This window comes from Musca autumnalis, unplaced genomic scaffold (genome assembly GCF_047663935.1).
Source record: "Musca autumnalis isolate F117 unplaced genomic scaffold, ASM4766393v1 scaffold_1, whole genome shotgun sequence".
In the NCBI taxonomy this organism is placed as follows: Eukaryota; Metazoa; Arthropoda; class Insecta; order Diptera; family Muscidae; genus Musca; species Musca autumnalis.
Window position 1 is genome coordinate 6,064,133 of NW_027411644.1, and position 11,897 is coordinate 6,076,029.

Consider the following 11,897-nt stretch of genomic DNA (forward strand, 5'->3'; position numbering starts at 1 on the left):
TGCGGTAGGCGTGTGAATTCTGTGAATATATTATTGCGGAATCTTTTGTATTTTTGATATACCGAAATGATATTTAAATAAAATATATATATTTGTAACCCAAAAGTTATTTTAACATAGATGTTTCGCGGAAAATAAATGTAAAGTAATTTTTTTAAATTCTTCAATTAAAATAGGGGTTTAGTATGGAAATTAGTCGAATTTAGTTTTATTTTTTTTACTTTTATGTATTTTATTTTCCGCACGCTAGATCTGCATTTTTTTCTCACTGTGCGTCGCACAATGTCGCGAGTTCATATTAACTGTGGCCAAAAATAGAAGGAGTTGTCGTAGGTACATCAATTTTGGTACACGTACCTATTATTGACTTACAATCTTCAGGACAAAAAATTGTGTTGGTCGGTCCACGTTTTGATATAGCCCCCATAGAACCGTACCTCCCGATTTTCGGTATTTTGAATGTTTTAGACACAATGACCAACCGAAAGTATACAAATGTTGTGGTTAGTCTTCGGCAGAGGTATCAAACATTCCAACAGAGAATTGTGGGCTTAGGTCCACGTTTTGATATAGCCCCCATACAACGGTACCTCCCGATTATCGGTATTTTGAAGATTTTAGCCTCATTATTACACAGAAATTGCTGAAATTTGGTATTTAGTCTTCGTAGGGGGCATTATACCTTCACCTTGAAATTTGTCTACATAGGTCCACGCCTTCATATAGCCCCCATAGGACGGTACCTCCCGATTTTCGGTATTTTGGAGGTTTTAGCCTGATTATCACACCGAAATAGCTGAAAATTGGTATTAAGTCTCCGTTGGAGGACTTATAACCTTCCATCAGAAATATGTCGGAATAGGTCCTCGTCTTCCTATAGCCCCCATAGAACCGTGCCTCCTCATTTTCGGTATTTTAAGTGTTGTGGCCTCAATATCCACCCGATATGACTGAAATTTGGTGTTTAGTCTTCATATTGTTTGTGAGCATATTGAATATATCAAACTCTTGTCTTTATACATGAGAAATTTCTTTTAAAAATTTTTTTTGACCGATTAGTGGTCCAAAAATGGTCAATTTTTTTTAAAAAATCGAGTTTTGATTTTCGTTGTTCAAAATTTTTTTAAAAATTGATATTTTTAAAATTCTCTCGTTTTAACCCATTACCGCCCATTGTACTCGCTTGGGTACAGAAAAAAGGCAACATTTAGGCACGCACAAATTTTTTAGCAAAAGAAATTATGCAATTTTGCGTTTACTTTTGCATTCCAAGCAGTGCGTTTAATAGACAAATGAAGAAAAAGGTAGAAAAAATGTATCGTTATTGTGCATTTTGTGTTGTTTTTGGAACATTTTTTCATTTTTGTAAAATTTATATAGGTCAGTAATAATTGTGTTGCGTGGAGAAAATACTGTTTGGCTGAAACAAATGTTTTTAACAGTTTAGTGAAGAGCAGTTTTGGTTTGTTCATTTTACAGAAAGTTACACCAATTTTTGTTATTGGAGAGGAACGTTATGTGAGTAGCAAAATCGCTGTACCCAAGCGAGTACAATGGGCTGATCTGTATATATTTCTTTAGAATTTATCAGAGGTAAACTGGAAAAATTTGGGTTAAAACATGTGGTTATTTGTAGCAGTTCGACACCTAATATATTGTAAATTTAGAAAGAACAAACCTTTCTCATGTATCCCGAGTCATGCATGATTTATTATACAAATTTCCATCCCCTTGTGATTGTGTTGTATTTTTGAGAACTTTTTGAGGTAGTGGAACTGTTCGAGATTCAAGAACAAAAATGTCCACCAGAATCGAAGGCCTTTTTAAAAAAGCGTTACAAAATTACAGAATAAAATTCGAATCAATGAAATTGTGGTGGCCCCTTTTACAAAAATATTTAGAGTTTTTGCCGGAATAACCTTCTATATGAGGATATATTTGGTATATACTCAATGGAAATTTCATTTAAAATTCAGTGGATTTACTAATATGGATGTATGAGCAATGCGACGTCGCCCTGTGCGTTGAAAAAGTGTGTTTCAAAAAATTTCATACTTAGAAAAATAGCATACACATGACCCCATTGTACCCGTCCGAGTACAGCTCTAATAACCAACTTAAAATGTTTTTTTCTTAAATTTTTTGTTTTTTCTATATTTCATAACGATAATTAAGTATAAATAAATAAATGAATTTACTGATTTCCTTTTTTAAATTGTGTTGGGTTTTAATGGGTTAAGGCAAGATTATTAGGTACTTAATAAGCACACAAAAATATATGATGATCGATTCATTCGTTTTCGCACTATAGCCAACACCGCAAAACGATTTGTTAAAAAAGGGGGTATCCTCTCAGTGAGGTGGTCGCTTAAAAAGAGAAATGACACTGTTTTTAACTTACACTTTTTACCACTGTTTGCACTAAAAGATTTTAGGTTCTTTTTTATTCAATTTTATTGAAAATTCAAGTCGTTGTTTAAGGTATTTGATTTGAAATGGTAAGTACAAATATGTATATTTCTCTTCAAATGTTTTCCAAAAAGGTAAGTATTTAGGTGTAAATATTCAAGGTAAGTAGCAGGTTTATATACAAAGGTAAGTATAAGGAAATTCACAAGGTAAGTATTTTATGTTTTTGTTTCAGGTATACTTTTATAATCACAATATTGTTTATACAAATTTGATTATTAGGTTTTGATTTTTAAGCAAATTCACTTTAACTTATCAATTATAATATTTTGTAAGTTAGCACTTTCTTATTTTTCACTTCGTCACGACGGGGGGTATTGCGTGTTGAACGTTGTAAACAGAAAACTTCGAATGATTGACTTCTTATTTGCATCGTCACAGCAAACCAGTTTTGCATTCCCATGCTTATTGGAATGGATAAAAAGGAATAGAAGAATTACCAAAATATGCTCTCACTGGCACATTGGTATGTATGTATGTGCATATAAATGCATACCGCTATGCTACAGTGCGTTCAACAAGATAGCGCTTACACTGCGCGCAAAGAGAATAGCACTTAAAAATAAAAACCGCGTACATTCATGTACATGCCTCCCCCGCCGTGATATCTGTGAAAGAAAATGAAAAAAAGTTTAGTTAATAGGCATGTTTTTAATAGGACCAGAAAATACATATCCTAGCCTTGTCTGGAACGCCTTGACATCTCCGATTCCAGCCGATGTACAGCCTTCTAAATGCAGCGCAGAATATGTATCGGCTCCCAACTCTAAATCTATCGGGATGTTGCTTTGTGGGTCTGGGTCAGCGAGAGCTTGCGGCGTAAAATATGATCTTGGGTCCTCTAGCATTGGGTCGGAATAGGGTCTATAAGGCAAGTCATCTGTTATTAAAGCATTGACTTTTAATGCCCAAGTACCATTGGGGTTTCTGGCCATAATTTTGAAGGTGGCAAATCGGCGGCTCTTGTACATTACCGACCTGAGGCCCAACCTTTGAAATACTGAATATGCAATCTTCGACATCGACGACGACTGGCTTATAAGGGCTCGCACGGTCTTCCACTCGTCGACATTATCGGATGCGACCCGCACAAGGGCCGTAGGGACGAACACTAGGTCCCAAGAAAAGGGCGGGACAACAATGGGTGCTGGCTGCAGAGTGTTGTCCAACTGCGGGGCCCCGTGCAACAATGTGTGGTGTCGGTGATCGCACCTTCGACACCCTATCAAGCTAGTACAATCTGGCGCCAGATGACTTCTTGCCAGACAGTTGCGGCAGTACCCTCTCCTTTCGACCGTTTCATATCTCTGATATGGTGTCTTCTCACGAAACTTGGGGCATGTATTTATTGCGTGGTCATCTTGACACAGCCCGCAGGAATACTGCCAAAAACTCGGCCGCTCTCCTCTATTCTCTCGCTGACCAGACCTGCTTCTGGATTGCCGTCTCTGTGGCTGTTCTTGTTGTTGCTGTTGTTGTTGTTGTTGACGGGGCTGGTGTTGTGGTTGATGGCGTTGACGCTGCTGCTGATGATGATCTGGCTGCTGTGGCTGTTGCTGGCGTTGACGCTGCTGCTGATGATGATCTGGCTGCTGTGGCTGTTGCTGCTGCTGCTGCTGTTGTGGACGATTTTGCTGTTGACGCCTGTTTGGGGGTCTCACTTCCTCTTCAGACTCTTCCCAATCTCTATTTGGGAGGTAGGCCGCCATATCTGTAATAAAAAGTGAGAGGGGAGTACCAAGTTTTTTAAGTAAAGGGGGTCCGACTAGTCAGTCGGTAAATAGTTTGACGACTTTTGTTATGGGTCGACTCGTTATGCCAATAGAAGTTTTAAGGTCTACGACTCTAATGTTTTGATCAACCCCCTTATAAGTTTTGACGACTCGTCCCAATCTCCACTCAGTTGGTGACAAACGGTCGTCTTTTATGACCACCAAGTCCCCTTCCTTTAAGTTATCTTTTTGATATTTCCATTTGTGTCTTCTATGAAGTTCATTTTTCCATCTATGGCAAAAATGTTGAGAAATTATTTTAAGTCGCTTCCAACGATTTGCGAATGAAATGTCGGAGTCGGAAATATCAGGTTCGGCTGGCTCGAGCATAGGTGCCCCGATGAGAAAATGAGCTGGTGTTAAGGGTGCTATGTCATTAGGGTCATCATTAGCAGGACTCAGGGGTCTTGAATTAAGACAAGCCTCTATGCGAATCAATATTGTAGTAAACTCCTCAAAGGTAAAGTTAATACTTGGAAAGCTTTTTCTTAGATGAGTCTTAAACGATTTGACGCCTGCCTCCCACAATCCACCCATGTGGGGAGCGCCAGGAGGAATAAACTTCCATTCTAAACTTTGATGAGAATTTTGGATAATAGCTTGTGATCTGAGATTTTTCATAAATTCTGCTCTATCTTTTTTGAATAATTCAGCGGCACCGACAAAATTCGTGCCGTTATCTGAATATACACAGGCAGGACACCCTCTGCGACCTATAAAGCGGGCGAAAGCTGCCAAGAAGGATTGTGCGGAAAGATCGCTAGTTGCCTCTAAGTGAATCGCCTTGGTAGCGAAGCATATAAACACGCAAACATAACCCTTTGTAATGAGACAAGCTCGGCCAGTGAAGTTTTTAATATTAAATGGGCCTGCAAAGTCAACTCCTGTGTTATAGAAGGGTCTTGTAAGGGAAGTTCTTTCAGGCGGTAGAGAAGCCATGATTTGATTTTGACTGTGTTTCTTATACAATGTGCAAATTTTGCAGTTATGAATGGTCTTTTTTACTAGAACTTTCAGTTTGAATATCCAGAATTCAGAACGTAAGACGCGGGTCATTAGCTGATTTCCCCCATGCAAAGTTATTTTGTGAGTAAATTCGACTAAAAGTTGAGATAATTTCGATACGTATGGTAACAAGATAGGGTGCCTTTCATTGTATGTTAAGGCTGGGGATTGTACAAGACGACCATTTGCTCTTATGAGGCCGCTAGAATCGATAAAAGGATTTAGAGTCAATAGGCTACTACTTGGTGGAAGTCTTGTACTTGTTTGCAGTAACTTATATTCGTTTTCGAAATAGTATTTTTGAGTAACCATGATAACAAGTCTCTTAGCATGCTGAATCTCGTCAAGAGAAAATTCGGAAGAAGTTCTTAGTTCTCTTTTATAAAAACGTCTAGCGTAAGCATAAGCTCTATAGGCTCTCGACAAGATAGAGAAATCTTTCAAGGGATCATTCTTTATGAGTTCGTTCATGGCATCAGCTGTAATGGTTGTTAGAGTTAATACTTTAGCAGTTTTCTTTTCTAAATTGGTGTCTGTGGTTATATTATTCGATGGCCAATTGGTTTTTTCCTGTTTTAACCAATGCGGTCCATGCCACCATAAACTGTGCGTTTTTAAGTCACTCGGTGAACATCCGCGACTTGCTACATCAGCGGGATTTGCTTCCGAGTCAACATGACGCCATCTTTCATTACCAACGTTTTCAATAATTTCAGATATTCTATTGCCTACAAATGTGCTCCAATGGCATGGTGGTTTCTTGAGCCACGCTAAAACTATTGTAGAGTCTGTCCAATAGTAAGACTCAATATTCGAAATCTGAAGATTTGTTATAGTTGAAGAGGCCAATTTTGAGAGAAGTACGGCTCCGCAAAGCTCAAGTCGTGGCAAAGAAATCTTTTTAATCGGTGCGACCCTGGTTTTAGCTGCTAGGAGAAATGTGTCAACACTTTTATTGGTATTTTCTACCCGAATGTAGAGCGCAGCGCCGTACGCGCTCTCTGACGCGTCGCAGAATCCATGAATCTCAATGTGATTTTTTGGAGTGTACTTTATCCATCTTGGAATAGTGATAGTGTCAATTGAGAGTGTATTTTTAACAAAGTTTTGCCAATTTAATAGTGTCATGGGTTTGAGAGTGTCATCCCACTCTATTTTGTCTAACCAAATTTGTTGCATGATTAATTTGGCTACTACTATTATTGGTGCTAACCACCCACATGGGTCGAATAGCTTGGCAATTGAAGATAAAACTTCCCTTTTTGTAAAATTGATCTTGTTTTCTATCGAAGGTGATGTAACAGAGAAACAATCGCCTGGGATGTTCCATCTGATACCTAGAGTCTTAGTGGATGGGCTTTCGGATAAATCTAGCCAATTGAGAGGTAACAGTTGATCATCTGGTAGATCACTGATTATTTTGGGCTCATTTGATGTCCATTTTCTAAGTTTAAATCCTGCGGATTCAAAGGCAGCAATTAGCTCCTTTCTTGATTCTAATGCTTCCTGTACAGAATAACCTCCTGCTAGGACATCATCGACATATAAATTTTGTAATATAATTTTAGCTGCTCTAGGGTACGTTTCTTTAATGTCTTCTGCGAGTCTCATTAAAGTTCGAAGGGCTAAAAATGGAGCGCAATTCACTCCGAAAGTGACTGTTAAAAGTTCATAATCTTCTACTGGGTCGGAAGGAGTCTTTCTAAACAGAATTCGCTGATATCGAGTCTGACTTCTATCCAAAAGAATCTGTCGATACATTTGAGTAACATCAGCGTTATAAACATATTTAAAGAACCTCCATTTTAATATTTGTAGTACAAGATCTTGTTGGAGTATTGGTCCGGCGAAAAGATTATCGTTTAGACTTCTTTTATTGGAAGTTGGGCTTGAAGCATTAAATACTACTCTAAGTTTAGTAGTTAATCGATCGGGTTTGATGACCGCATGGTGCGGCAAATAGTAATTTGGGGTCTGATCTATTTCTTCTGGTGAAAGTTTTCTCATATGCCCCAAATCTAAGTATTCTAATATCGCTTTGTCATATGAATTTTTGATTTCTGGAGTCTTTGAAAGTTTTTTCTCCATTCTATAGAATTGTGCGAGCGCTATATTACGAGAATTGCCTAGCTCCTCACAATTTTTAAAGGGTAGGGTAACAATATATCTCCCTTCCTTATTTCGTTTTGTAGTTTCAAGATAGTTTTGCTCGCAGAATGAGTCTTCTTCTGACCGCAAAAGTCTTTTTGGGGGTTCTTCCACCTCCCAAAAACGTGTAATAATCTTTTCGATCGAGGTTGTGTTTAACAACGAAATGTTATTTTGATTTCTAGAGCATTCTTGTATTGGACCACCTATTATCCAACCGAATACTGTATGCTGTGCTAAGAAAGAGCCAAGAGATTTCATTGGTGTCCCTACTGTGAAAATTAAGGGTCCAATATCCATTCCTATGAGAAGATCAACAGATTGACTTATGTGAAATTTGGGGTCTGCTAGGTTAAGACCAATAATATCTTTGAGTTTGCTCTTTTCAATATTCTGTGAAGGCAAATTAGATGGAAGGGTCTTCAAGACTGGTGCCCAAACATCTAATTCAAAACTAGGGTCTAAACGAGAACGTAAAGTAAAAAGACAAGATTTGGTAGACGTTTCAGAGACTATTTGGCTAAGTCCTGTAACATGAACTAAGTTTTTCTTACAAGGCAAATTCAATCTGTTTTTAAGTTTTTCTGATATGAAGGTACATTGTGATCCAGGGTCGATTATTGCCCTGGCCTCATATGATCGCCCTCTGTTTTGGACGTGTACAACTGCTGTGAAAAGCAAGGTTGCGCTAGGGTTATGCTCACAAATTCTATTTTCCTGGAGTGTCAGGGTTGTAATATTTGTTGGCTCTGTGGACTGTATTGTGGTGGTGAGAGCTGAAGCACTAGTACTAGGGCGTACTTCATCTCTATCTAAGTTTTGAGTTTGGGTTGTTGTTCCCTTATGTAACATCGAATGGTGTCGCATATTGCAAGTACGACAACCAAACCGACTTTTACATTCTTTGACGCCGTGACTCGACGAAAGACAATTATAACAAAGGTGTGAAATTTTTACTGTATGAATTCGGTCATTTACTGACTTTTCTATGAATCGTGGACAATCTTTGATAAAATGATTTGCTTTACAAAGTGGACAATTTTGTGTGGATTGAGTCTTTGACGATTGATTCAAAGTTTGTTTGTTTTGTCTACCCCCTTGTGATTGAGAATTAGACCATGTGTTGGTCTGAAAGCTACTGGTAAATTTTGATTTTCTACCAAAATCTGGTTTTTGGTGAGTGAATTTTGGGTTTGTCGGCTTAATATTCCCAACAGATTCTAGGGTTTTAAATTTGTGAGTCAAATAGGAGTTTACTTGTTCCCATGAGGGCAAAGTTTTTATATCTTTTAAAGAATTTTCGAATTCTTCTAAGAAAGATCGAGGTAGTTTTGAGGAGCAAAGATAAATAAGAATCGGGTCCCAGCCCTTTACATCAACATCCAGAGTCTCAAGAGTTTGAATACAACTATTTATCGTGCGTTGAAGTTTTTGAATTGTATTACTCGAGTCAAACGTTACACTGGGTAAGTTAAAGAGAATTTTAATCTGCTCATTGACTTGCATTCTTTGGTTTTCATAACGGTCCGTGAGATTCCTCCACGCCAAATCGAAGCCGTCATTGGTTAAAGGCACATTGCTGACAATCTCTCTCGCTTCTCCAGTTGTCTTTTGTGTCAAATGGAAAAGTTTTTCGACCTTACTTAGTTTTGAACTTTTGATATATATAGCTGTAAAGAGGTCTCGGAACGTAGGCCACTCACTATATCCTCCCTTGAATATATCCGTGTCGCACGGTGGTAATCTGGATGCTGGTGTGAAATCTGATTCAGTGTTAATTTTTAACCCTAATTCCGTCTCTCTTTTGGTTTTCATTTCTGTTTCTTTCAGTTTAACAGTCTGGATTTGTCCATTAATGGCTCCGGCTGCATTTTTATATGACTCAATAGCCTCTAAATAATGAGTTCTCAGCTTGTTTTGGTCCACTGCCTTTTCTCCTTCTTCTGGAACATAATCCCTGCATTCCACATATGCTTTTTTGACTTGATCAAAAACAGAATCCAACTGTACTCTCGATTTTTCCAGCCTATGGATGTCGTCCTCTGTGTTTGCAATCGTCAAAATCGACACGTAATCTTGTAAATCATTGAGGCAATTTTTAAATTTTTCTCGATTAAGTTTGTCCATCTTTATAGTTAATTGGGTCTGGCTTTATTCAAATTTTTGCTGACCAAGAGTTTGAAAAAGTTCTCCAATTGCGAGGAAAAACCTTTTTATTATTGGAAAAGAAACAAATCAAAAATTTTGTCCTTGCAAAACTTTGATGTTAATTCCCAATTAATTAAACAACAATATTATCGATTTGGCAGAGCAGAGCAAATGATTGCAAATGAGAAAAGTTTAGATATTTTGTGGAAAATATTTAAAAAAACGAATATCCAGGGAAAGAACTTAAACCTTTTCACATATGAGAAAAATCAGAGTAAGATAAATTCTAAAAAATCACCAGCGAGATTTTTGACCAATAGATAAGCTGATTGTAGTGAAATTTCACTCAAAATATTTTTTCGAATAAAAAATGTCCAAAAAATTTTTCAACAAAAAATGTGTGTTGGGTTGTCCAGAGGGTCTAAGAATCGCCACAAGACACTTGAAACAAAGAAATGCCAGAAAATCTCTTTATACCTATTTTAGGAGGATCTTATTAACAGAAAACTCAAAAATAAAGAGCAAATTCGGGTAAAAACCAAAACTTTTGTAATAGCAAATTAATGAATCCCAGCAAACATTTCCACGACAAAAAATATTTTGGTCCAAAATCACGATATTTTTATCAATAAATGTGTTCGAGTGGAAGATTTTTCGAAAAGAAACCTTAGAAATGTTTTAAAGTGTCAGAAAAAATCTAGAAATTTAAACAAATTGACATCCAAAAATTTTTCGAATTTCCAAAGTTGATTTTTAAAATTGTGTTTTGGGTCAAAATCCAAATTTTCTAACCAAATGTTTTAAAATACGCCGAAAATGTTTCACAAATAAACGACAGGAACGAAATCAAGGGTCTAATAATGTTGGCAAATACTCAGAAAACGACAAAAATAAATTTTGGGGTTGAGTAAAAATCCGAAAAAGTTTGATTTTTTTGTTTTCAAAGTATGAAGGTTTTCGATTGTTATGTGTTAATTATGTTGATAAAATATGATGATAAAGACACATTTTTTTGAGGTTAGTTAACCTATAATTCTTTTGGGCGCTTGTCCACCAAACGCTTTATGTAATGTTCTTATGTATTTCAAAGGCGCCAAATTTTTTCCAAAAAATTTCCAAAATTATTTGTTGGAAAACCAATATGGCGTTTATGTATAAAATTCCGCGCTTGTTTGGTATGTGTTTTCTTTTAGGTTAAATATATTTAATTTCCAAACTCCGTATGTTCTCAAAAGAGATTTATGTAAAATTTCAAATAATGGCGGTTCCAACAACAAATTCGTGGAGGAAAAAATCTCTCACCAATTAGTTATTTTTCTTTTAAAGACCAATTTCTCATCAACTTTTGATGAAAACTTTTAATTAACGCTATTATATTTGTTTTTGTGTAAAGTCGTATAATTTTGGGTCCGTTGAAAACAAAAGCAAAAGCGAATATTTTCTTCAATTCCAAACGAAAAGAGTCAACATTTGTAAACAACAGAACAAATGATTAAATATGTTTGTAACAATTGACAAACAATTGATATCGCAACTCAACGTTGGCAATGATAAGCAAAATTATTTTCAAAAACCAAAAAAAAGAGATTATTTGCAAAGCGAATTGTTGTAAATACAGCGAAATTATTTTCAAATAGAAAAAAATAGCAAAAATTAATTTAAATATTTTTCAAAAATTTTTATCATCAAATTTATGACACCCTTTGTTTTTTTTTTTTTAACTTTGAAAAATAGTTCTCAATGTTTCCCAATTTCCATAAATTCCCCAAGGCAATATGGCGTGTATGAGTCTTTATATGATTGTATAGGAATGTGTTGGTAAATTTTCTAAAATGTTTCCAAAAATTCCAAAGGTCTTCCAAAAGTTCCAACTCTTTATCCAAAAATTCCAATTTTTGTTCCAAAAGTTCCAATTTAATTGAAAAAAACGCCAAATATTTTCCAAATTTTCCCAAAACTATGGCGAACTGAGTTTGTGTATGTGTTGGTTAGCAAGAGTCTTGTTTTAAAAATATTCCCATATCAAAATCCAGGTAAGTATGTATGTAGGCAAAGGGTCCCCAAAATTGGATTTACAAAAGGTGTCAAAGTGTCAATTTAGGAACCAAAGAAAGCACTAGGGTCTTTGAATCTTTTCTCTTGGGTAAGTATAATTCCTCCAATGCTTTCTGGTTATATAAAAAAACTGTATGGGTACTCACTTTGATCTGCTTGATTGTAGGGTCTAGGGTAAGTATGTGGGGGTTTATAGCTTACGTCCGTCCGCTTTCTTCCTTCCTCAGCGCCAAGTTCCTGGGTTTTGGTTTTGTTTGTTGTTGTTACACGTACCGTAATCGCGTTTAATTTGTGTTTTTT

At 36.5% G+C, this 11,897-nt stretch overlaps 2 protein-coding genes across 2 annotated transcripts in view; both read right to left on the minus strand.

Moving 5' to 3' along the window:
• Positions 1-2,439: 2,439 nt before the first annotated feature.
• LOC141390321 (uncharacterized) overlaps positions 2,440-11,897 on the minus strand; it is a 9,988-nt gene continuing 530 nt past the window's right edge. The window contains exons 1-2 of the mRNA XM_073963238.1: positions 11,744-11,897; positions 2,440-4,180 (exon numbers count right to left, since the gene is read on the minus strand). The exon at positions 11,744-11,897 is cut by the window's right edge and continues 530 nt beyond it. Of these exons, the coding sequence (XP_073819339.1) occupies positions 3,102-4,178 (1,077 nt within the window). The 5' untranslated portion in view covers positions 4,179-4,180; positions 11,744-11,897 and the 3' untranslated portion in view covers positions 2,440-3,101. The remainder of the gene's footprint in view (positions 4,181-11,743) is intronic.
• Positions 4,418-9,521, minus strand: LOC141391153 (uncharacterized). The gene is made up of 3 exons (XM_073964068.1): positions 9,098-9,521; positions 4,517-6,034; positions 4,418-4,473 (listed from the first exon to the last, which is right to left on the minus strand). The coding sequence occupies exons 1-3, from the start codon at positions 9,519-9,521 to the stop codon at positions 4,418-4,420; spliced, it is 1,998 nt and encodes a 665-aa protein (XP_073820169.1).

Coding starts and splice junctions, on each gene's coding strand:
- LOC141391153 (XM_073964068.1), bottom strand. CDS start 9,521: ATGGACAAACTTAATCGAGAAAAATTTAAAAATTGCCTCAATGATTTA. Junction 6,035..9,097: donor TATATTCAAGGGAGGATATA/GTGAGTGGCCTA, acceptor ACTATTGGACAG/ACTCTACAATAGTTTTAGCG. Junction 4,474..4,516: donor CGACATTTCATTCGCAAATC/GTTGGAAGCGAC, acceptor TTTTTGCCATAG/ATGGAAAAATGAACTTCATA.